The following is a 26,525-nucleotide window of genomic DNA, read 5'->3' as shown; positions in this document are numbered from 1 at the left end:
GAAGGGTAGCTAGAAAGCACTGATTGGAGAATGCAGGTCACAAAAGACTACTAAAATTATAGATAGGAATTCCAAAACTACATCTGATATCAGATAGGATGACCTGCCTTCAGATCTTAAACAGATTAAGCTTTTTGAAGATAGACTTTTCTGGCACAAAGCTTGTCAATGGTTTCCAACTATACAAGCTCTGTCAATAAATCAATTACTTCCACCCACAAGCCTTATCCACAGGTCTTGTCCTTAGACCTTTCCTAATTCAGTGAAGAGCCATTAAAGCTTGAAGGGTTGCTGGCTAGAACAACTCATCTATAAAAGGGGAAATTGCCACAAATCAATTAGCCTATTCCTGTCTGCACATGATCTAATTCATTATCACTGTGACCCACTTCCAAGAGTAAACACCTCTTCAAAAATGATCCTGATACTCACACTGTCACTGCATGACACATCTATGCTGCGGGACATGCTGGAATAAAGGAGCCTGGAACTCTCAAAATTGCCATTTCTTCGATACCGCATGGTGCCCATAGAAACCTGAAACAGCACAGGACAGGTGGAGATGAAGAAGGCTCAGAAAAACCATCATTACTTGCACCAGATAAAAAGCAAGGACACTTTGCACCATGGGAGGCACTAACAACTACTGCAACTCAAGAAGGTCACCCAGCAGCACCCCAGAATCTTAGAGCAGTTGCAAGGCCTGGACACAGATTCCCTCATGCACTTGCCCACTCCAACAACAACGATAATATAAATAAATCTAACAAAAGCTACTGGATCTGAGAGCTAATGGAGTTGCCCATTAAGTTTAGAATTAATCCATTAAATTTAGAATCAAATACATTATAATTACCCTCCACAACAGATACTTGTACTGGTTTCACTTCCCCTGAAGGAAGATCAAGATCATTTGAGACCACATCCCAAAGCGCAGAACAAAGTTATATTTAGCTTCACAGCTACTATTTCAATTCCTTTTATGTAACAAAATATTTAGGAAAAGATCTTTTTTCCAAAAAGGAAGTTTAGTAGCCAACCAACCAATTGGAATTAATTTCTCTTTCCAACATCTCCCCCTTGCTGCATACACTGAGCTTGTCTCAGATGACATTGCTGTTGCGCAGAGAAAAGCATCCCTCCCAGGCAGAATGCTCATCCTCCACCCCAATGAAGCATTTTCTGAGCATGAACATATCATTTATATGGACCAAAAATTAGCAAGTTTGAAACAAAGTTCTCATGGGGGTTGACAAAGCAAGAATGGTAAAAGCAGCTGGAAGCAATAGTTGGAAATAAGACGGGAACATAATATGAGTTACTCCCAAAGGAGGAAAAATGCCAAGTTTACAAAAGAATGCACATTTACTCTGAACATTCATTTAAAAATGTTGCAAAGTATCTCATGTTTTAGGGAGAAAAATGATCAGTGTTGTTTACTGTGCTGCATATAGTGGTAAAAGCCTACAGTGACTTCCCCAAAATTCTTTGGCATGGTTAGGAATCTTGGACTTCCCCTTTATTGCCTCTTCCATGGTGCAATTATCTCTTGCAGTTACATATTTTTAAATTCGCCCCCTGTTCCTACCATTTTCTGTACAAACGCTCAAAGGTGATGACACCTCCATGTGCTATAACTGCAAATTTCTACACAAGTAACACAGCATCAACCACACAAAATGAACTCTGTGTAATTGCTTAGCTATTTGTCCGTGTCCCATGGGTGTCGCATTAAAACCCAGTGCTATAGTTGGATTTCTAGAGTAATCCCAGAACAAGCTTCTTCTATATCCCAGCCACAATCTCCCTGCCTCCCCCCCGCCATAACTTCAGGCACATTAGGAGCTGACAAAACTGGATCTGCGGTCAATATTCCCATAGCAACAAAAGAAATAGCCCAGTTAAAGAGATGATGATAAAAGTCATGTCAATCTGAAAAAGCTCTCTGCTCCTTCCCAACTTTTGCATGTAACAGGAATCTATTACACACAAGAAAGGGGAAAAAAAAAGTCTAAAAAACCCATTTCATTGTATTGCAACTTGAGTAATCAAACTCCAGTCATTTCCAAGTTTAAAATTTGAGGCTATTTAAATCTCATTTATTCTGCATTCATCTGATGCTGTGTGAAAGTAAGACTCCTAAAAAGGCACCCCTACTTAATTCACAGAGAACCAACATCCACATAATGCCAATGTTCACCAAAACCTTGAAAGATCAGGTGTGATATAAGGGAACAGCAACCCCATTCTCTAAAAGAACAAGAGCAGAGTATTTCAAAACAAGTCTTAGTTTTTATTTGATAAAAACAACAAAGGCTCTGTTTCAAATGCATGACACTGTAAAAAAGAAGGTTAAATACACCTGCCCAAAACTAAAACAGAATTAAGTGTGGTTAAAAGTTTCATTTGAGGCCACCTTAGGATGATGCAGAGCAACTAGGCAAGCCCTATGACAGTCATGTAACATGATAGTTTGCACAAATCTAAACCTTAGTACCCTAAAAAGGTAAGAAAGGAACGTAAAAAGTCTGACAATTTGGTTACATTTCCATCAGCCTCCAAACACATGTGTTTTTCACAGCAACAGGCCTAACTGCATTTGAGAAAACCCAGAGGGCCCATTAAAATGGCTCACACTTCTCATGAAACACTGAGCCAGAACCTGATCTCCGAAGATGCCACTGGTCCTGGTCATGCCCTGTGGCAAGTTTCCAGAAAACAAGTTTGGGTTTATTTGCCCAGAAATTAAGAGGAAAACAGGTTGATTTGATACTTTCCCTTATATTCTCTTTATAATCTAAATACAAGAACAGAGTTACCACTCACAGCTGGTCTCATTTCACTTGCTGAAGGATCCAAGTCATACGGATAACTAGACACGATTCATCTGTTTTGAGCTAAACAGTCAGAACCAAAAAAAAAAAAAAAATCCAGACAAACACAAAATTCCAGAAAATCTCTCCAAAGATTAAAAAAGGCCAGAATTTTAGTTATCATTAAGATTCTTCCCTTCCCAGTCTTTGCTAATCCAACTTTTCCACCCTTTGGAAAATGCCCACCTCCCTTCAGGGCACAGGATGGAGCATTCCCACCTGCAGAGCTGCTGCTCAATGCTCCCTTTGACGCTGGGCTGGGCTGCAGGCAGCGTGACGTACGCAGCAAGTCCGAGCGCACTGTTCTTCTCAAGCCTAGGGGAGAGAAAGCAAAGGGGAGATCTTAGTGCTCTCTCTCTCTCCCTTTTTTTTTTTTTTTGCTGCTTATCATTATCTTATGGCTACTTGATGGGAAGGTTTAAAACGGACAAAACCTCACTCTTCTCGGAGGCACCCAGAAAAAGAGGTGATGAACACTAAGGTGTCAAACTCCACCTGGATACTTTTTTTTTTCCCCCCCCCTCTATTTTTAGTCACAAGGTATGTCAAAAATAGGAAAAGGGCCTAGAGGTTGTGGAACATCTCGTTCCTAGGAAATACCCCAACAGAAAAGGCCCTGAGCAACCTGATCTGTCTGAACCAGCTTTGAGCAGGGGATGCTGGACCAGAGATCTTCAGAATTCTCTTCTCACCTACATGATTCTGCTTCCAAAAATACAGTCATTATCATCAAAAAAAAAAAAAAAAAAAAAACTTTGGCAAATGCACATTTATCCGGTTGGTATCGGCATTTCTGAAGCACTCATCTTCTTTTATAAAACACTGCATGACAGATATGTTCTGGAATACCAAGAAAAAGCAATCCAATGCAACTTACCTTTTACGGGTGAGAAATTGAGGCCAAGAGGAAAGCTAGTAACGCCAAAGAAATCTGCTATTAAAGAAACACCCAATTTTCACATGCCAGAGCTCAATTAGGAACATGAAGTGATGAAAGAGTTGTAAGTACATTTAAAGCATTGTTTCTGCTAATTGCTATTCCAAGACCTCTGCAGTTACCATTTCAAGGTCAGCAGGGGCTCAGTGCTGGGCACCCATGAAGGGATACCCAAAGAACCACCTGGGAATAATTTGGGCACATAGATACAGCCACACGCCAAGTATCCACTTTGCAAAATGTTAACATCAGTAACCACCAAGATAAAAGATGATCGAGATGTTGTGTCCCACCATACAACTCCTCCTTCCTTCACAAAACACTTAGCCACACAATCATCCCTAGCAAAAGCAAGGAAGTTTTCAGCTGCCACTAAACTAGAGCTTTAATTGAATAAGATCAATAATTGTGTGTTGTGAGACATGTTTCCTAATAACCCAGCGAGCAAATAATTTTAATTTGTTATGACTGATGTTTGATGCAAACACAGATGATTTAAAAGCTAGAATTCAAGGTAATGGTTCCATGGGGAGAAAGACATTTTGGTCATGATCTGGGCAACCTACTTACTGGCTGAGTTTTATTTGCTGATGTGCTTAGCAAGTTTAACAACAGAATAGTGACCATGCACATAACTACACAGAGAAGAGATTAAATGAAAACAAGGGCATTAAATTATTCATTGAAAACACCAAAGAATTTCAAGTCTGTCTCACTGCATCTATAAATAATTGATAAGAATGAATGTGCTGCAAACAAACTGAAAAGAGTTCGCAAGAGGGCAGAAAAGCTTGAAAAAGCTTAGGCATTATTTCGAACTTTAAGTTTTGAATAACTTAATCAGAACCATAGTGCTTAGCTGATATTTATGAAAGAAATCCAACAACTCCACAAGCGATAGAAACACAAAAATTGTGCATACTTTAAACAGTGAATTGGGGAACATAGCTGCAGTCTACATAGCAAGCAAAAACTTCATTTTCCATCATATTTCCAACCTATTAAATATGTAGAAAAACATATATAAAGTACAAGCTACTGTATTAAAGCATTGCTTTCTTAAACAGACACTTTTTTTTTTTTTTTTATCATCACTGGATAAACACAAGACCAATCCTCTTATAGTCTTTAACTTATGACTCCCATGGCACTTGGAGGAGTATATTCCAAGAAAATCTTCCACCTGGAAGTCACCGAAGGAAAAACATTAAAAAAATATATTATTTTTTGTTACAAGAGTTCAGTTCTTATAGCAGGCTTTTAAAAAGCTTTTCCAGTTGAAACCAAATTGGCTACAGCTAAAAAAAATAAGACCAACTTCCATGCTCAGAAAGGTTTTAGATAAATCTATGCCTCTAATCACTATTTCCATCAACATAATTTTAAGCCACTGGTTTAAAGCAAAAGTTTAATCAGAAGAAAAAGATGCCAGACTTCAGCAGCACATCTACCTCAGTTACAGGCTATTAAAACTACTCTGACTGCAGAAAATACAAAACCTCATCACATACCAGGGTGAAGCACTGTCCAAAATCTTCACAAAACGCCCCAGTGATCCTGCTAAACTCATTCCTTGAAGAGGAAGGTTTTCATATACTTCAGCCTGCAAAGCTCCACCTTTTCTGATCCGTGTCACACTTTCCTTTTAAGGGAGGACACAGAAGAGGAGATAATGCACAGGAGAAAGCAAGAACAGATTATTTAGCAATTGATAATGAGCAAACACATAAGTACAGCAAGATACAAGAAAAAAACATATAACTGTAGCAGGTTAGTGTTAAGTGTCTGAACACAGCAATGTTTCTGCTCCATCTGCTGACAGTGTATTGTAGTTATTTAACTTAACAGCAGTGTTAAACAAGAAAATGCTTATGGCAAACAAAATTCAGATTTTAAGGCACCAAAAGAGAACAAAACAGTCTTAAAATCAGCACTTAAGAAACTTACAAAAAAGTTGTTCACACAAGAGTGACCATATAGGATTCTACAACTGATATTAAAAGCTTCTTTTATCAGGTTTAAATTAAGAAAGTTTTTTAAAAGCTTCTTAATTTTTTCAACTGCTAGCCTCTCACCAGTGTCACGTAATCAGGTTTTCTCGTTCCTTTAAATTAAAGCCTTTCACTTTGGAGAGAACAGCTTCTATCATCATAAAATTCATAGCTACTACTACTACTTTCCCTACAATAGCACACACCAACGAGCCAGACAGGATTAAAACATCCTTTTGCCTTCCCCACCACATATGTGTTCAGCTCAGAGACATCATTCCTCTGAGCAATCCGCTTCAGAGAACATCCTGAAACAGGTCTTGGACTCATGACTTCCATGCAGGGCCCCGGGATCAACATTTCTCAAATAAAGCAATTCCTCATGATGCTGTGCATTCACAAACATATCTCAGAAGCCCAGACTTCAGGAGAGGCAGGTAGTGGTAAGATGCTTTTGAATCCACATTAATGAAGTAGGAGCCTTTATCTTGGGTTTATACTCACACTAAGTCCCTTAGCCTTGTCCTGGGATAGGACAGGCCCTTACCCTATCCAGGCTGATAACTCGCAGGATGAGAAACTAATAAGTACAGAAAGAGCCCAATCATCACTTAAATTTATGCATTCAATTAGAGAGTTGGGGACCAAACTCTTCTGCATGGTCCTACTGAGCAAGGCTTTTAATCTACAGGGAAAAAGTGGTTCGGTAACCTCCAAAGACAAGAACTCTTCCTTTGGTTATTACCATTCAAACTTCCCAGCATTTCTGTATCCTTGATCTGAGAACACACATGCAAATATTCCAAGCCTGCATTAAACATAAAACATGTCAGCAAATATACTATTTTGTACTCTAGCAAGAATGTGTTCTCCAGGCACATATTTGCCAAATTCTGCAGGATTTACTGTCTTTCTTAACACACGAAAAGTACCAAGGAGACTTTCAAGTTTATGTAACAGCAGATCTGGACTAATCTGAGATGACTTGGTGAACAATAAAAATCCAGTTACAAAGGTTTCTACCTTCACAAGTCCAGTAGCCTTTACAGGCGGTAAGATCTGGGTTTGCTGTATAAGCACATGCTCAGATTGGCAAACTTCATCCAAATATGTGAAAGAAAAGAGGCACAAAAATATCACTCCAAGTCTGTAAGACACAATAATTTGAGCTACTTGCTAACTTAGTGAGTTGAGAAACCCACTTACATTAGTGCTAACTCTGCCAGTTACAGTTTATGGGAACTTGCCTAATGAGGATCACTAAACTACCAATTTGATCTTTCTTGCAATTATGTTAAACTTCCAGCGTTATAAAAACATCAGATCTTGGCCAGAGCGCTATGTTTCTATGATGAATTAAACAAGAAAATGTTCAGAGACTGCTGATATCATCACCTATACAGAAATGAAAACTCAGGAAGCCCTGCCATCCTAAGGAACAGAAATTCAGATAGTTACCAAATATATTTGCTACTGTATGAACAGTCAAGAGAAAACTAAAAGGAGAAAAGGTGCTTCTGCACACAAATGAATTTTGGGAACCTATTCCAGAATCTATAAAAACTTAAAAGGGGCAAGTTATTGCTGAAGGCAACATGCCACCAGCACATTAAAGATAGTGTCTTACTGGAGGGTTATACACAAGGTTTCACAGTGCAGACACCATACGACAGAACTCAATGGTTGAGAACCTCTTGGGTCATATATTCCCACTCCAAACTGAGGGTGATCAGCCAAACACACATGAGCTTTGCAGCACCACCTATGCATGATGGATCACATGGGCAAAACAGCTGAAAACCTTGCTGACTGCAATATCTTTTCCTAGCTTAAATCCTCCCCTGAGACAAGATTCCTAATACTGTCACAGAGCGGCAAGGGTACTTCCTAATTACAGCACCAAAAAGGAAATGCTTACATGAAGATGCCCTTAAAAACAGAAGGTCCCCAGAAAGAAGATTTGAATTTGTTTGGCCTTGGTTGCAATCTGCTTATACTGTTCCTGCCTGTGAGCAGGAAACAGACAGAGAAAGTTTGGGAGAAACTCATTTACTATGTAAGACATGCTTTCTGTAGCCCCTTTTACTGCTTGAAGCCACAACAACACGCTACCTCCTATTGCATCCACACTTCAAAAATTCACCTTGAGCAGAGGCGACAGCCTGGGCAACTCCTTACCTTTTTTAGTGCAGCCTTGAAGGAAAAAGCAGTCCTTTCAGAACCACCAGGGAGAACAAACCTGTTTTAGCACCTCTCCAGGTCAGGTACTGCACCTCTCAACAGAATTAGAAGAAAGGGGAAGAAATAAAAATAACTAAATGTGAACTAGGAGATAATACTTGAGCACTTATCCTCAAAAGCACCCAAAACACAAGTGGCATGAACTACTCCACAGACTTGGGGATAAGTAAGGATAATTATCTGCCCTTTCAGCTCAAATCCCCTTGTGTAAATTATTTAGCCCATCTTCCTCCTTAAATGCCCAGCTGTTCTCAGCAATGACCTAAGTTCCCTCTTTGTATCTCACTTTTTCACCTGTGTCTAAAGACATCTGAAGATGCTACACTGATAACAAGGTAATATTCTAGCAACAGGCATCCCACAAAAGCCCCGAGATTGAAGAGACAGTTCTTCAGATCAAACAAAAGGACAATGACAGTCTAAAATACATATATACACACACAACATATATATATATATATGTGCGTGCAATACTATGCGCACAGACTACATATCACTTGCTTACAAGCACTGAGAAAAATTACAGACTAAAGCTTCTAAGTTAAAGAGTCCAGCTAATGGTCCAGACACAAGGCACCCCTTCGATAATGCGGCTTCCCCAATGGCACAGGCAGTGCAGGAATTGTTAGTATCTACAAAGCCAGTAACTCCGACTCAGGAATCATGAATTCTTCACCATAGAAAATGTTTCACAGAAGTCTCTGCATGGCTTGCTGTTCTGGTTATCAGCTGTTGATCTCTTTGGAAACCAAAATGAAACTTGGCTTCCCTTTTCCTGTGCTGTTAAAGTATACATAGGAAAGTGCTTCAATGGGACACTCACACTACATAAGGCCCTACGAGAATACAAAGCCTTGTGCCATGCAGTAGTTATGCACTAATATTAGACCCATATAATATGCACCAGAAGCCCAGAAGAGTCACGTGAGCTCCTAATGATTAGGTCTGAAAATTAAAACCTGCTTAGTTCACCCTAGCAATGTATGCAAGATGACCAACTTTCCAGCTGCAACAGAAGGAGAAGACTTAGGTAACCAATTCGTGAATATACAAGTTTTAAAAGATCGTATAAGGAACATGGGCTTTAAGAGCATAAGCAGTGGTGAGGGAAATGTGCTACAACTACTTGTTTCTTTCTGCATGCTGCTGTATGTGCTCATACCCTTTGGGAGAAAGGGGAGCGTGCCTGAAACCCTGGGTGCTCCATGCACCCACCAGCCACTACAGTCAGTTTCTCTTCTACAGTACAAAATTTGACTTTGTCAGTCCTTTTGGACTTCCAGGTCATATTAAAACTCTGTAAAATGAGCATGTGTTCTTTACTCCAACTGCAGGTGTTCTTCATTCCAAGAAATGCTAATGAAACTAGTCAAATTATAACCAAAGCCTTACATAAATTACAGGTGTGATACCCTGTTCCAGCACAACTTTGGCATGAAAAACAGGTAACAGAGCTTTTGGGGATATTGTACATTTATGGAGAAGAGCATAAATTCTCAGCAGAGGTATTGCTTAAGAGAGACAAATCTGAGAAGGCAACACTTAATGGTTACTCTGCACTGATGTAGACAAAGTTGTGTAAAGATAAACAGCTATAAATATTCCTGTTGCTTCTAAATGGTAAACCTTGAAAAAAAATTCATATTCCTGGATGGCAATGTGCTCAGGTCACAAGGATTTTATATTTATTACTGAAAACAATTTTGTTATTTTTAGCTGTTTGTCTTTGCAAGATATGTAACATCCTATCAAACCTACAGTGAGTGATAACTAAAGAGAACGTAAGCCAGAGCAAAATATTTAAATTCGGGTAATTATAGAGATTTCAAGTGTTCAAAAAGAAATTATTATAATTGTTCAAATCTACTAGAAGCACCTTTCATGGGTCTGAATGCCATGCTCATTCCACTTAAAGGGGACATATCCTGGACAAGTGTCACTTGCAGGACAGAAAGTCTCAGGGCTACAAGAGCCTTGAGAGTCACATTGGGGCAGAACACAAAGCTGTGGCCCTAACTTCTCTTTTCCATCTGATTCTCCATTTCACAGGCATTTCAAATCTCTAACAACACAAATTCCTGGATGCAAACACTTGCTTGTTTCGTAGCATGAGAGCACTTTGCATTTGGAGAACAAAGGGTGAAATAATTCTGATTTGCATGTTCATACAGAAAGCTTTAAAAGTGCATTTTGATGTGAAATATTAATAGGTATGGCTAGAACACTGTGTCAAATTCTCTGTAAAAGCCTTAAAAATAGAGAGATATCCACCAAAAATAATTATGCAATTTTCAGCTTAAAAACATTTAGAGTGATTTGCAGAGATGACTAGAGATTGTGGACCTCAGGCTTTTAGGCACTTAATTTGATGGAAATGTTCTGAGAAAGTTTTGATCAAGCTTCAGAAAAGAAAGCATAAAATATTTCAGATTACCTCAAAAAAAAAGAGCCGACTTCAAACACACTATTCAATTGGAAACTGAGACTCACTTCCACAAATTTCAATGCAGTAGGCTCACCACCTTAGCCTTGCTTCTACTATATCAATCTCTGAATTTAACCAGGATCAAAGCAGAATTAAACTAGAATAATCCAGTTGATAATCAGAGAAATCTACAGATTTAAGTAGCAATTCTTTAAGACAAATTCAGCAATGAAAGTTTTATAAGTTAAAGATCAAAAAGTTATAGTAAGTCATATTCCCATCTGCATCAAAACTAAACCCATTCAAATACACTTTATTTAAGGGAACCTCTCATACTTCAGTAAGAGAAAACATACAAATACAACTGAGGATAGTCACTTTAAGCTCTTTTTGAGGTTTAGGGTAACAACCTGAAGACTCAAACCATTCTTTATTAATAACCAATACCACTCCCTTGTAAAGGTTTTAGCTTAGACATGCTACTCAGTATTTTTACAATTTGAGCTCTTTCAAAGCATAAGATTCATAAACATACTTTGCATGCACTGAGATTGTGTTCATAAATCAAAGCTATATGACACACAGACAAGTGGCAATATTGAAAAAGTGTTTAAAAAGCCTTTCAGCTTTTAATCAAAACTGTTCCCATGAAGAAATACATGTTTCTACTAAAATAATGCTGTGAAAGAGCTATGCATATTCAAGCAAAATTATTCTCTCTGTGTGATTATTTCAATCTCCATTCTCTACAAAGCAAGAACAGCATGAATATCTCCTACAAATATTCAAATTTCACAACACGGCTCACACAATAGTGTGCATCAGAAGTAGGTATTCATTTATTCCGCCATAAAAGTCACCTCCTAATCACATCTTCAATGAAATCACCAATTAAAATGTCTTTAATCCATGGAAGTCCTAGGATTGGAGTCCACAGGTTAGGAACTCTCTCTGGAGGTCCCTGGTTCAATCCATTACAAGTGGATTGTTTTGGGCCATGTCTGACTGAGATACGAATATCCCAAAAAACACAGATTCTCAACTTCTCTGGAAGCTTTTTCCAGTATTTGACCACCCAAAGATGGAAAAATCTTTTCCTACTCTAATTGCCCTTTCCTACAGAGGTAAGTTACTTTCCATTCCCCCTTTCCCTAAAGACACAAACAGGTTTACTTCATTTCTGGCAGCTGGTTCATGAAATTCTCCTTAAAAATCTCTCATGATTGAGACTCCATACCCTCCTCCCTAAGGCATCTAGAGTGCTGTCCATGCCAAACCCTTCTCCTTACTGCGACAAAAGAGAATGAAGCACTGCAGAACTTCGCTTGCAGGCCGTACTATCACATGAAACAAGAATGGTTACCAGTATCCTGTGATGATTTTGCTCCGCTCAAAGGTGTCATCTGTAGAAAAAATGAGAAAGTTGCTCTTACAGAGAGCTAAATCTGCTCTACAGCACAGTCATATGGAAGTAACAATAATAAGCAATGGTAAAGGCAGAAGCGATAATATATTCTCTAGCCTTATCAGAAATGTTAAGTTTTTACAAGCCAGATGAGAAGTTACGACAGTTCTCTATTTATTAACTAATTATCAAAATATTTCTTCTAATCTTCTGTCAACGCGGTCATCAAACCTACTGCTGGCTCCCTGTCAAATACAGCTAACTAAATAACATTTAATTAACCTAGGATGGGATTCATCATAGAAGGAACAAGCGTGTATATAGTCGGTCATTTTTATTTCCCTTGCAAACCTCCAAATAAATGTAAGCCTAATCTGAGAATCCAGGAGGGCTGTGGTAGGACAAATGAGGCCTACTTGCACTTTTGCATTCCCAAAGCTAACAGTTCTGCTCACAGTCATTTCAGAGCACTGAACAGAGCCCGATTTTATCGCATTCACCTCTAGCTTCTGCCTTTAAAACTTCCAGACTCTGAATAAGATTTCATCTCCCTAGGAATTATAAGCGCAGTAATTCCGGTGCATTTAGAACATATCAAAATCTGTACATGGAGAATTCCTCAAGGCAAAAGCAGTACCCTGAAATCAAAAGGTTTCTTTTAAAGCTGTCATCAAAAGAAAAATTTTTAGAAGCATGCTATCTACTGACCTGTCACTTCTACAGGGATAGACAACTAGAGAAAACTTGTCCAAATTCCATCCCAAAACAAGAAGGAACAGCAATGATCTGTTGTGAAGGAAGCACCAGGAATACAGTGTTGCTAGAAAGTATGATCAAAAAACGTAGGTGACATATTTAGGATGCTCCAGCTTTGTGAAAGTAGCATTTCTGGCAGCAGATATTGGACTACTGCTCTAGCCAGACAGAACAAATATAGGCATGGGTGAAATTCTCTTATCAGGCTGCAATTCCTGTTGAAAACAGCACACAGATCTAAGAGACAAAACAGAACAAAATACTATGCCAGAAATGACATCTGCTTTGCAACAGTCTGACCACAGCATCACACCCTCTGTCCTGCCCTATTTCTGCACAGACTCCCTGTAACTTTTCCCAGCAGGTTCCCCAAGGTCAGTCTCCACAGCACTCCTGGTAAGTACTCCTGCTCTGCGCTTAGACTCCTCACTCACCAGTGGCTCCAGTTGCAACATGACAACTTTTGAGTACATTAACTAACAATAAACTCAGCCTTTGCTCAAAGAATTGGACCCTGGAGCTACAAACTTCTCAGCTCAAGCTCTGCCACTCACCACAGGTCACTCTGAACAACTTGTCCCAAAAGGAAGGTAGGAACAAGACATTAGAGACACCTTTTCTGTCTTGTAGTAGAGACTTGCATTCACACAAATTCTCTGAAATAAGAAAAACCTCAGCCCCCCTCTAGCTTTTAGGTACAAGAAAGAGCACAGAAACCACCACCTGAATAATACAGCCTGGGTGGCTGTGTGAAAGACTGTACTCCTCCAACCTGCTGGAGTGCTCTGCATTACACAGCACCTTCTTCTCTGTACAGTTGATAATGAAAAGTCATCTTGAAAAGGTGGATTTGACTGAAGGAAAACTGTCACCAAAAAAAATTAGTTTGGGCCATACTCTGCAGGAACTCCTCATTCAGGGGGAAGAGCAAGAACTGCTCACCACTCCAGGGATGTTCAGAAAAGTTTTTAGCTAAGAGCCTTGAAATAAGAAGCATTAGAGGCTACACTAATAGAACTATCAGCTATGCCGAGAATTTCAGTACAAAGGAGAGGCAAAGCGGAAAAGAGAGTCAAAGGAGCAAAATCCCCCGGAGACAGAGGTCAGACTGATCAATACAGTGCTGTAGTCGATACCTGCTGAAAACCATGCTTGCAAACAAACACTAAATATATGTATTTTTTAGAATCCTACAAGGATAATAGCCTCATGGAAAATGTAAAAGGAAGCTTCCAGTAATTACAGATATAAGGTATATTTATTTCATTGACCATTAATTTCTATTAATTATTAATCAGCCATTGCAGTCAAGCCTATGGCTTACAAACAATAAATAACAGGGGTAGTTTATAGATTTTATGTCCCTCACACAGCATGAAAATGAAAGATAAGTGATCTAGAATAAACCAGGAATTTGATCCTTTTATTGTTTCATTGATTTCCTGAGTCCACAAGGAGTTTGGGATCAGGGAAGGTCAGTTGCTTTGACAGATACAAGTCTAAGGTAAGGCACAAAAGTGACACACACAGCCACTTTAGTCACACTCCAAGAAGCTTCCACCTACAAGGACACTCACAAGGACACTCCTGCTTCCAGGAGCTCTCCCAGACGTCACACCCAGCAGCAGAGCAGAAGACACAGACATCTCTTTCACCAAAACCAGGGTCTCTAGCCCAAGTCACAACCAGCAGCAGAAAAAGGGATGGAAAATCTCTCAGTTCACCTCCATGTCTCACATCTGCCCAGAAATACCTTTATTGCTCTCCTCCTCTTCCTAATCTCATCAGATACTGCCTATCCTGATAATATAGGACAATATTCTTGCACCCCAAGACTGGCCACACTTGTCTCGCATTCAGGATCTCCTTTGTACTGATGATTTGCTAAGTATGCATGTGGCCCAGAAATATGTCCGAATTTGATGAGTATTTGCAATTATTGATAATTAACAGGCTCCTAGGAAGCAGAGGAAGACTGCAGGTACACTGTCAGACAAGGATCTCTATCTTCTCAGGACATCCCGAACAGAACTGTGGAAATAAGGACAGAGCGGGGGGGATTTTAAAATCTGAAATTATATTCAAGATAAGTTCAAGTGTCTGTATTATAACAACATATGCCATCTGCTACTGACTTTCCACATCTTGTGATGTGAAGAACACCAAACCCCATACCTTACTCTGAATCAAGCCAGCATCATTCAGCTTTTCATATTGCAAATGGCAGTACTAGAAAGATCCATCCCGAACTTTTACATCACTTTCAACACTCCAGCTTCTCTAGTCTACGAGAAGGGCAAAACCACAAAAATAAAGCACGCCTTTGGAGCTGCCACTCCCTCATTTGTGAAAGCACTTTCTCGATCTATTGGAGAAATAATGAAAACATTTATGATCTCCATTTTTTTCCTGAAACTGCTGAGAAAGGTTTTCACTGTAGGCACTTGTACCAGCTAGCCTGGAATCTACCACCAGTGACATTTAAAAATTAATTTAAAACTGAAAGGGTAATTTTGGGAAAGTGTCTCAGATGTCAGATGGATCTATTAAAACAGCTCTTGACAGACTAATCTATAAGACCTCCTCTTTCAGGGTGATATTTGTATTGATTTTTAAGATAGCCATCCCATTACTACACATTAACAGCATGGACAAGCACCTCTCAGAAAATATCTAACACTACAACAGAGCAAAGCAAGAACATGAGGGCAATAACTTTTCCATCACAGAAGGTGAGGTTAAATGGCAAAAGGAACAGCTTAACATTTGCCATCCTAAAATCAAATCCATCTCTAAAGCATGTTTTCAGCACTGCTACTGCTGGGCTGAACTTTCCTGCTCTCCAAATCCATTCCACATATGGTATTTTGCCCCCTTCCCCACCAGCTTTAACACCTACCTCATTTTCCCTATCCTGACTAGCCTGTCTTCCCAGCTGTCACAGAAATTCCCTTCTTATTTTTTCCAGCTCTCAGCAGCTTCTTAAATGGCAGTGATATACTAGCAACATTAGCAGGATGCTTAAAGTTTCAGCGGACTAGACTCCACTTTTAATGAAGACTCAGAAGATTCAGTAGACAGAGCTGCTAGTAAGAACACACTTCAAAAGGCAAACACTGTCTGAACAGTGTCTGGTGGCAAGGAGCAGGTGCTAAACGCAGAAACAGGAATGACTAATCACGGCAAACTACCAGCATGTAGAAATTTCAAAAACTCCCCTCTTAAAAAGTAGTGTTGAAGTTATTATAAGGCCACCCATACAAAGCTTTTCCCAAAACCTATGCAAATAGCACTCATTCATAAACAAGTCCTCCTAACTATAATTTCAATGATTTTAAAATATAGAACAACATGTGGTTTAGGAAATCAAAAAAAATACATTATCAATTATCCAAATATAAAAAATGGACAATTGATGATAGAGAGTTTCCACATGACATGTTTTCACATTCAGCCACCTGGAATAGCCAAGGTCTAGCACAGAAACGGAAAGACAACTGTAAGATGGATCTGAAAGGGACCAAGTAAAGCTTGATGAAGGCTTTCAAGGGACCCTTCAAAGACAAGGCCCAGCCAAGGTCAGCACGCTTAAGCCTGTTTACTACAGGCTTACAAGGGGGGAAATACTTGCTCCAAGAGATTTTCCTCATGAAAAGCATTCATATGCCTTGCAGTATCAGAAGGTATCAAGTAATCTCCCAGATAGTGCTTGTATGTGTAAAACAGAGTGTGAAGGGTGGAGGAATATAATGTGGAAAATATGGAGATGTGGCTATACCAGCTATAAGGAAAACTATCTAGTACACCCAAAGCCAAGCACATATGAACAGGAGAAAATGAAATGTTTGAAAAATGCCTGAAGCTATACTATAGTAATTTGCTCTTCATGACTAGTAAGTCCTATATTTTCTAGAGCAAGAAAGGACATTTTATTTACAGTACTAACTATGCAATCTTATAATCCAAGTGTCCCTCACTCTTAGTTCAGAGAGAAAGATGCCTGATCACCTTGCTGGTAGCAGCACTACTGCCATTGTTCCCATAAAAGCAGCAAGTCTGATCAACTTGAACAGCCAGGAGTTTCTCCCATCTGCCTCCTTTCCCCCTTTGCCGCTAATAAGAAAGTAACCCTAGTGACTGACAATATTAAAGTAACCCCAGGTACAAGAAACCACAGCTGTGACACCTGTGACAATAACTCAGTCTAGCACTGGTCAGACATATCGTAACTTTGGACACAGAAGGTGGGACTGCTTATGTTATTCTTTGTTTTTAATATTGCATTCATCAAAAAAAGTCTAGAGGGCTTTTAAATTAAAAATTTTAAAATTTAAAAACAAGAAAAAGTATGAGCTAGAAGTAATACCTAATCAACTACAGAAAACAAGGTTTGATAGAATAGAAAAAGGGTTCATAAAGCAACCTGAGTGGGTTGTTATCTGTCCAGCCATTCTAATTTTCGGGCTATAACAATTTCCACAGCCTCCTGACTTCTACAAAATGCCTGCATCCTCACAGCCTTAAGACCTAGCTCCACATTCACCACAGCTCCTTTACAAAGCCTCCCAGTCTCTGTTCCTGCAGACACACCACTCGGGCACAGAGCAGAAGAGCTCTGCTGCATCAGGTCTAAGTCACCCAAATTACAATAGCCACAAGCCAACATTTTAGCACCAAAGCTGCCACTACCTACACACATCCCCAAGCACAGACCACTGCATGAGCAGCAGAAAGACACCCTAGTACCGCCTTGCGTGGCCGCCTCACAGCCTCAGCTGCCTCCCACTCCTACAAGCCTTCCCTCTTCCAGGCACACTTCTTCACTATGTGCAATCCCCAACTTTCGCTCTTCAAATAACCTCTGCTGATTTCCTGCCATTGCTTTCTCTGAGTTCCCTCTCTCAGGACTGTGAGAAAGAGCAGTGAGAACAGATCCAAAAAACTAATTATCACTTTCTCTTTGGTGGCAAATGCCCCTGAAAAGCAACCTGCAGATAGAGAGCTTCACACCTGGTCACGCTGCCTTGGGTGGCTGCAGCACCTGCCACCTTTTCCTTGCACAGGTTGGTAGCCAGTGATAGCAGTTTTGCTCACTACAGCAAGGCCAGTTTCTGTCCAGCCCAAGTGTCACTGTTCTCCATCCCTGTGGGTGATTACGCCTGACATCTTGGAGGCCGAGCTTAGTGGTGGGAACATGTGGCATGTTCTGGCTGCAAAGGGAAGAGCCATAACCTTGCTCTGAACTTCTAATACTAAAAGAGCTCAGAAATGATCTGCAATTTTATAGTTCATCTTCCCATTACAGGGCCCTGTTACATAACTTGCAAATCTTAATGTCATTGTAATATCATCTTGCTTTCTAAATGGATTCTGCAACCTTAAGGCTGCAGAACATAATGGGGGGGAGGGGAGGTTTAAAAAAAAAAAAAAGTGTCAAGCAGTTCATATAACAGAAAGAAGGTGGAAACCACAACACCAAAGCAGGAATTTAGACAGCCACATTATTCTACATTATACCCTAGGTTGCTGTGGCATCTCAGATTAGTCCTTCCAACTCAGAGGCATTGCCTTTGCTGAGAAAAAGTCACAAAAATATGAGAACATTCCACCAGTTCCACCACTCTTCCTGCAGAGCTAGAAAGAAGTGGAGCTGAAAGGCACCCAGGAAACTTGTTGCTGTGCATACTTATTGCCCACAAGTCGCAGTTTGTCCTTGCCGCTTCCCAATACAGAGCTTTGGAGACCAAGCACCAAAACTGCTTTTAAATATCAGCAAAACTCCAATACATAGAGAGAGAGGAAGGAAAAAGTCACATTTCTAAATACTACTTTGATTTCCCAGATAATGGTCTCCTTTCTGCCGCTAGATGTCCCACAAGAACTGAACCCATATGAAACACGCTGTGAGCACATATACCCTGCAAACCATTTCTATACGAATAACCAGCATGCAGGAAACATGCTGCTGTGTTTACATTACTTGAATCCTTAGCAGCTCAGGCACTGCACTAACAGAACATTTACTGAACACATAATGTGCAATTCTTGCTTTGGAGATCCTCACAAACAGATGCACTTTTAAAGACAGTGTCAAAATGATCTTCCTAAATCTGTATATGTGTGTGCACACATACACATATATATACCTAATATGCTAAGGGAACATCAGAATGACTCAACAGTAAGCTATTTCTTTTTCCCCCCATCAAATGGCTTTATGCACAAATCTGTAAAAGCTTCTTCAAATTTAAGTAAGTGTAAGAACATATGAAGTATTATTCATTATGTAAGTTTTAAGCATAATACAGTTCTAGCAGGGAAGCACTATAATGAAAATACATCCCCTGTGGAAACAGTGTGCTTTGCTAAAGTATGCTTCATGAAAAATAAATCATTAGGAACTAGATGGAATTACACCTGACTAATGCCAAAGATATGATCCCAAACAACCTGAGGAAGTCTGTCCAAAATGCACCACATATCAAAGACACTTTGTATTTAAATGTTCTGCTATTCAAAAAATTCACAAAACAAACCAAAAGTGAAGACAACATCTCTTCTCCTTGGTGGTTAGAACTGTTCTATTCTTACTTGGCAAGCCTCTCCTGCTCTCAGTTATCCTGCCAACTGAGGAACACAGAATTAGTTTTAGGGACATTGTTTAGCAGAGCACCCCAAGAAACAGGGACACTGCACTGCTTAATGCCTTGTATCAGTCTCCAGAAAATACCAGTCTCTAGTAACCTTTTCCAAAAGATGCAGAAGGAAATAGGAGAGAAAGTTTTATAATATTGCTTGTAATAGGACTTCTCACTATGAGGTGAGATGGCTAATTCTGTAGCACCCCTCTCACTCATGATTCAATTCAGAAGTTATACTAGTCAAAAATCTGGAAGAGAAGACTTACACTGGAAAGCTAGTGCTGCACTTCTTAGAGAGAAAATTAGTTCTGAAGACAAGACTAGGACTCATTACAAACTGGTAATGTAAAACACCACAGCAAGCTCCACTAACTCAGCTGACTGGAATAGACTTTCTGCCAGGCCTTTGAGAAACTTTTACATCAATATTTTCAAAACAGCACAGCACCATCATATATACAGTTTCTGCATTTCAAAGCCTATCACCAAATGAATAACCCGTGGCTAAAACATACTCCAGCTGTTTGTTCTGCAAGAGGAAGGAAAATAGGAAGAGATGGATAAGAAGGGTGAGGATCTAGCCTATGTGACTGCTAAGCAATATCTACTCCTGGACTTCAGCAGAATTGCTCCTCCTGATCTATGCAATAGTATTTACTTCCATCACAAGGACCTTGCCCCTCTCTCAGTTACTTCCACCCATCCTTCCTGTTGCACAGTACCATAAAAATCAATGTTTAATTTAAAAGTGATTGCTCCAGCAGACCTCACAAATCAGGTCTACAGGTCAGTGAAAAGAGATATCAGAAGCTAACCCACCAGGTATGCCATGAGATACAAGACACGGCTTGCTCCCAGAGGGAGGCAAGTCCTAGCGCTTTCAACAAGATGTTTTTGCTCCTCCATCTTTTTTAAAGAGCAGAGGGAATCTTCAAACACACACCTTGGCAAAATCACCAAGTAGAAAATAAACCAGTCCTTACCTCACACCTCTCCTAGTGTGGTCTCCACTCTAGCAGAGTCCTCAAGACTGTGCTAAGTAAGCATTTCCAAACCGTGCTCCTATGTGTGCTGCAGTCAGCAACAGTTGCAAAACCCCTTGAACTACCACCAAGAAGAACAGGAGTCAAATTCTGCCTGCTTTACACCTACTCAGCAAGATGACACGTTTCAAACTTAGGCATTAGCAGCAACACATTTAAAATTCAGCCAGAAAGTAACAACCCAGGCAGGCCTTACCTTTCCCTCTCTCAGAAAAGAGAGAGGGGAAGCAAGGCACAGTTCACTCCTTAAATTACTTCACTACCTGGCACCACCTGTTTGCAATTAGTTGTTCACATACCACCCAATTACCCAATTAACACACTAACCTTAGAAAGTAAGAAAATTCCTGATTTAATATTTATGCTCTACAGGGGAAATGACATGCTGAAAATTGGTGGCAGGACAGTAACTGCAAAGGAATCTGCCACATCAGCAGCAGTGATTTTTAAGTCCCAACTCATGTTAGACATCTAATTCTCACCAAGGGTTGGGGGGGAAGGAAAAAAAAAAAGGCGCCCCTATTTAAGATATTTCTAGACTACATTTATGGCCAAAGTGCTCACTCTGAGAAGTAGCGATCAGGGCTGCCTTAAGCACAAACTTTTATTTCATCAGGTGTTGGTTCATGCAGCTCCCAGTTCTGACCATACACTTTGCCTCCTCAAGCTCCAAGGTTAGCTCAGAGTTTGGAAATGTGGCGGCTACCGACTGCTGGGGCAGAACTTCAGCCTTGCACCTAATTCCTCAGTGGCCATTACGCACATGCTTGGCTTTAAATATCCATGTTGTTTGAGTACCTTGGTTTCTCTGCGATATCCCTGCAGCAACCTGACTACTGCTCAGGGAGAGCTTCAGCAATGTTTTTTTTTGTTTTAGTTTCAATGTTTAGTTTAGTTTCTAGCTTCTAGGAATCTAGGGCAGACTGCACCATACAGTCATTTTGCTGATTGGACTCCTGGCAATAGAAGGACCCTGTCTGCAGAAAGCAATATCCTGATTACAGCTTTACTGCAGATAGCAGGTGCACCAAGCAGTCAACCCTCCTCCTCTTCTCCCCTGGCACCCCTTTCATTTTCCCTTAAATTATAGACATATATTGAGGTCATCTTTAAACCATGTTGGCTTCATCTATGCAAACAGTGGTGTTCTCTCCAGGAACTTTAATATAGCAAAAGCCACACATGTATGAAATCTCTCTCAGCCGTTAAGAATAAATATACATTTATCAAAAGCACCCGTATCCCAAGTTACTTTATTGTAGATGCAGTGAACATTTCCGGTGGCAGACTGGCTTAAGGGGATCATTAGAAAATGTGCAAGAAATCACACAGTGCCTTCCTCTTGAGACAAGATTCATAATTTCATACCTTGATCCTAGTAAAAAGCTCTCTTGCATCAAGTATGATGCACAGACCTGGGCGAGTGGGGATAGGGGGGAGAGGTAAGCTTTGGGTCTTATCAGTTAAAGCAATAGTAATTAATCATTGTAAAAGTGTACCTAGATTTTTTTTTTTACAATAGAAATTATTTTTCTTCACATCAACAATGGGACTGGCAGAAATATATATATATATATATATACACACACTTGTGGGTCCTTCTTCACTGCTGAGAAGGACTAGGGAGCAGCTGAGAAATAGCTATGTAGTACCCCCCAAGACCTAACATCCAAATAGCCTGCTAGCAGAGCTTCTAGAAACAGGCAAAACTCTATTTAATGAGCATCTAATACTTACCAAAGACACATGCCAGTGGGGAGGAAGAAACCTTTATACAAGGAGATTTTTCCCCAAAGGGAAGGATGAGAAACTTCACAGCTGCCCTTAACCAGACACCAAAATTTCTTGCCCTAAAAGTGTGGCTGAAATGAATTTCTGCCCTGCCATCCATTAGCTGTAGCATTCCTGCCCTGGCATCCCTCATTTGTATGGAGTCATAAGTGCAAAAATTGAATTTATATTTTACATGTTGGGGTGCTGCTGGGGACTGATGCTGTATGTGTGCACAGTGCACATCAGCCATTACGTCTGCTGTTCTGCTCCACAAAGTCCTCCCCAGGAGCTGGGATTTCAGCACTAAGGGCTGCAGGCAGGGTCAAAAAGAAAGCAGGGACCCCCTTGCAACAACCACCCCTTGAAGCAGTCGGAGAAACCCCGTTTCCCTTTACAAAAGGGTAAGGGAAGGAGGCAAGACTGCGGCGGCTCTGACGAGGATCCGCCTTGAAAAGCCACAAGACGCAGGAGGCAGCACTGCCCCCTCACCAGCGCTGGCTTCCCCTGCTGTGGCTGAGCCCAGGAGGCAGCAGGCAGCCACGACGCTCTGGCTGCAGCAGCCCAGGCAGCCCCCGTACTGGGAAAGTTCCCTTCTCCACCAGGCAAAGCTGCGCCTCTCCCTCTCTCCAGCACTGCCAGCGGGCCTCGCCTTCTCGGGAGGTCTCGAAGGGAAAGACTCCGCAGCGGCCGCTCGCGCAGGGGTACCTGCCGTGGGTAGCACAAGCCGGGCAGCAGGAAAGCGCAGCGAGGGAGAGGCAGCCCCGGCCCCCGGGCGGACAGAGCGAGCGCCTCACGAGAGGCGGCTCTGAGGCAGCGCGGGCGCCGCCAGCAGAGGAGGCGGCGCGGCCGTTAGGGCGGGGCGCGGCCGTTAGGGCGGGGCGCGGCCGTTAGGGCGGGGCGCGGCCGTTAGGGCGGGGCGCGGCCGTTAGGGCGGGGCGCGGCCGTTAGGGCGGGGCGCGGCCGTTAGGGCGGGGCGCGGCCGTTAGGGCGGGGCGCGGCCGTTAGGGCGGGGCGCGGCCGTTAGGGCGGGGCGCGGCCGTTAGGGGAGGCAGGAGTTCTGCTCCCGGCTCGGCAGGGAGCCTTCCCCACGCTCGGCCCCTCGGTGAGGAATCAGCCAAAGCCAGGGTGGCTACACGGTAGCAAGGCAGCACCACAAGACTGGCGACTCGGACGGAGCTGCCCCAGGCACGTCAGGGGTGCGGGTCTTTGGCTCAGAGTGTGTTTGGTCTTCTCAGCTTTACTAGCAGGTAGCAAAGGCAGCACCTGTGTTAGGTGTGAAAAAGCGGAGGAACTGCTTAGCCTGGTAGTGGCACTGAAGACGGAGCTAGAAAAACTAAGGGCCATCAGAGAATGTGAGAAAGGGATAGGTTAGTGGAGTCACACCCTGCAGTCATCTCAAGAGTTCACTGGGGGAACACTCCCAATGCATCTGAGGATCCCCTACGCTCTTGCCATAGCGCAGAGGGGTGAAATTAAGAAACATGGATGAATGGAAACAGGTCGCTGCTTTGGTTGGCAGGAGAATCCCCTCCTAGCCCACCTCGCCTCCTTGGGTGATGATATGTGATAGGTATGACGCCTTGGAGCTTCAAAGACAGACAAATGAGGACACGGACCTCTGGTTAAACATGGTGTCCGTCAGCGACGCGGCTGCGCACCAGAGCCTGAGCAGGGCTCTTCTCCGGAGCAGCACGTTCCCGGACGTGGTGGTTGCCTGCCTGCTGTACTGCTCCCCATCCTGCGACAGGTCTGTGCTGGCAAGGGCTGGCGGGCAGCGGCAGGGCTGGCGGGCAGCGCAGGCCACGACGCTGCGGCTGCAGCACCCGCTGAGCAAGCGCTCTGGGCCTGCAGCGCCGCCGCAGCCGTGTGGAAGGCGCTCGTGTCCACGCCCGGAGCTGCGGAGCGGGTGCTGCGGGAGCTGCTCAGTGTGCTGGAGGACTGGCTGCTGCATGAGATGGAGACGTCAGATGGGCACCATGGTCATCTCTTCCCTACCTGTGAGTTTGTGGAGGAAGCCTCTTCTCTCTCTTCCTCCATGGTTCCCCCTGCTGAGTCATGGGGCAGTGCGTGAGCATCACTGCCAAGCTCGCGCAGCCCAGGAGGGACATCTTGGCAGCAAGAGTTGATGACGGAGATATTTGACATCTGGAGAGAATGCCCAGGGGAAGAACCTCCTTGCAGCAGCCCTGTGAGGTACCCATTGGATCCCCACTGTCCCTGCCACGGAGCTGGAGGCAGGGCCGGGGGTGTAAGTGTGACCTGGTGTTTGCTCTGCACGCAGGTTGGCAGTGCAGACAATGAAAGCTCTGCTGTGCCACGCTAGCCACGAAAGCCTGGTGCTGGCTGGGCCATGCTCCAGAGCGCCGAGATGCAGCACCAGCGAGTGGATTTATTGGCCAGGTGAGAGCCCACCGTGCCCCATTATTTACCCCCTGTAGACAGAGTGTTCCCCAGAGCGGGCAGGAGTGCCCCACTCTCCAGAAAGCGGCTGCAGCCTTCTATTAGAGATGGAAATTTCTATGATCTATAGAGTCATAAAAATCTCCCGTGGGAAGCAGAGGCCAGGCCTTGAGAAAGAAGATGTTTGCCTGCCTAGGCTGAGCAATAAGGAGCATGGATGCAGCTGCTCAGCCCAGTTCACAGGCAGCCCCCTCCGAAAACCTATTGAAGCTGGTCCCTAAGTTGGGCTTGTAGCCAACTTAATCGCAAACATCCTCCAAACTAGCTTTGGAGGCCAAACGCCCGGAAATGAGGAAGGACGAGGCCAGGACCCTCGAATTGAGGACTGGGACCCCCGACTGGTATGCGCACCTGCGCACCTTTGGCCCAGGACTCGCCTTGTACTTCCCAGACTGTGGAGGAGAAGGGTCTGACCTTGCTGCCGGGTGCTTTGTGCTTCTGTTTGTGTGTCTCAGCTATCTGGGAAAATGATGACAGCTGTTTCCAGAGAGAGGCAGGTGGCAGGCATCACTTTGCTCCTTTGCTACTTTGAGCTACCTGAATTATTAACACTCCCCTTCTCTAGCCGTCCTCTGCTCTTTCTGCACATGCCTAGTGCTTCCAGCTAAGGCTTTCCAGCTAGCTTTGGCTATGGGTGGATGTCCACAGAGGAAGGCAGAAGATAGAGCCACAAGACAGGTAAAAGACATTTTGATTTTCCAGCACCTACCTATGGAAGAAGCAAAGGGAGGCAATGCTGTAAAGGGAAAGGATTTTTTGCTGATGATTGATGATGATGATGATTAATCTTGCCATTTGCCTAAGGATCACTTTTGATCAAATCCCGCAGTGGCCTGGGGGGGTAGCATGGCTTGCATAGGTCAGTTGGTGCTGTTTTGTCACCTGTAAAGTATGTTAAGAGGCACCCAAGCCTGAGGCTAACACTTCTTGCTGTTTGTGACCTTTCTTCAAGGGTTCAGGGCTCTACTGTACTACTAGCTTAGGCACAAAGCCAGCAACAGTCCCAGTAAGCCTGTGCTCTGAACCTACAGCTTTTCATGCCTCTGTCTCATACTATTGCTTAGGGGAAAAAAAGTATGTGGTGTTGTTGTTTGGTTGTTTTTTTTTCATTTTGAAATACAGAGGTACTTTGAAACACCGGACATTACAGCCATTATAACTGATCTCCATCATGATGGATGCAAAGACAGAGCATGAAGGTAAGGGAAGGTTAGCTCCAGAGATTCGAAAAAACGGTGAGCCTGAGAAAGTAGCTGCTGAGATATTTCTGCTTCAGAATTCGATGAAGAGGAGTCTCATTTAATGATGAGGATAACTGACCTTTCTTATGTGTTTTTTTTATTATTATTATTATTTTAGCCTCACTGATAAGGAAATAGGAGAAGTATAACTTTTTTTTTTCCAGAGCATATGGAAATTAGAAATGGGGAAAAAAGACCTCTCGGTGTCTCCTGTAGTTGTGTTCTTGTGCTATGTAGTACAACCCCGCTAGTTCCCTGTCAGGACAAGCTCAAATCCCCAAAGCACCACTCTTTGTATGAACCAGTGCAGGGCAGGGGGCACTGCCAGAAGTCTTTGTCCAAACCATGCCCCAGACAAGAGCACCTCAAAGTTGGGAACAACTGTGCAGAGCTGCAGCTGGGTGAGACTAGGACACCTCAGAGGCCAGAGCTCCCCCAGTTCTCTTCACTCTGTCCCAGGATGGCCCCATGTTTAGGGGTGAGGAGAGTTCCCTTACACCCTCTTTGGATTTGCCTTGTATCATCCGGTCTCATCACTGTGCAGATGAGTCCAGCTCTGTCTCCTCCGCATTTGACAGCTGACAGTGACAGTTAGTGAAGCCCTTAGGTTTAGCAAGCCCCCTTCCTCTGTACACCGTTACATCTAGTTACACCGTAGTTCACTGACATCTCTCAAGGTCTCTCCTGCATTTCTCAAGCTTGAAAGTTGTATGGACAGATAGCCACCAAAGCAGGACCA

At 42.5% G+C, this 26,525-nt stretch overlaps 1 protein-coding gene across 1 annotated transcript in view; it reads right to left on the bottom strand.

Annotated features, from left to right (window-relative positions):
* TRPM8 (transient receptor potential cation channel subfamily M member 8) overlaps positions 1-531 on the bottom strand; it is a 36,656-nt gene extending 36,125 nt beyond the window's left edge. Inside the window, exon 1 of the mRNA XM_010225316.2 lies at positions 433-531. Within this exon, the coding sequence (XP_010223618.2) occupies positions 433-531 (99 nt within the window). The remainder of the gene's footprint in view (positions 1-432) is intronic.
* Positions 532-26,525: the final 25,994 nt, after the last annotated feature.

The sequence above is a fragment of the Tinamus guttatus genome, unplaced genomic scaffold, assembly GCF_059628265.1.
Source record: "Tinamus guttatus ecotype Peru unplaced genomic scaffold, ASM5962826v1 Tinamus_guttatus_pri_ptg000702l, whole genome shotgun sequence".
Classification (NCBI taxonomy): Eukaryota; Metazoa; Chordata; class Aves; order Tinamiformes; family Tinamidae; genus Tinamus; species Tinamus guttatus.
The sequence above is the reverse complement of the archived record's forward strand: the minus strand, read 5'-3'. Positions and strand labels throughout refer to the sequence as shown.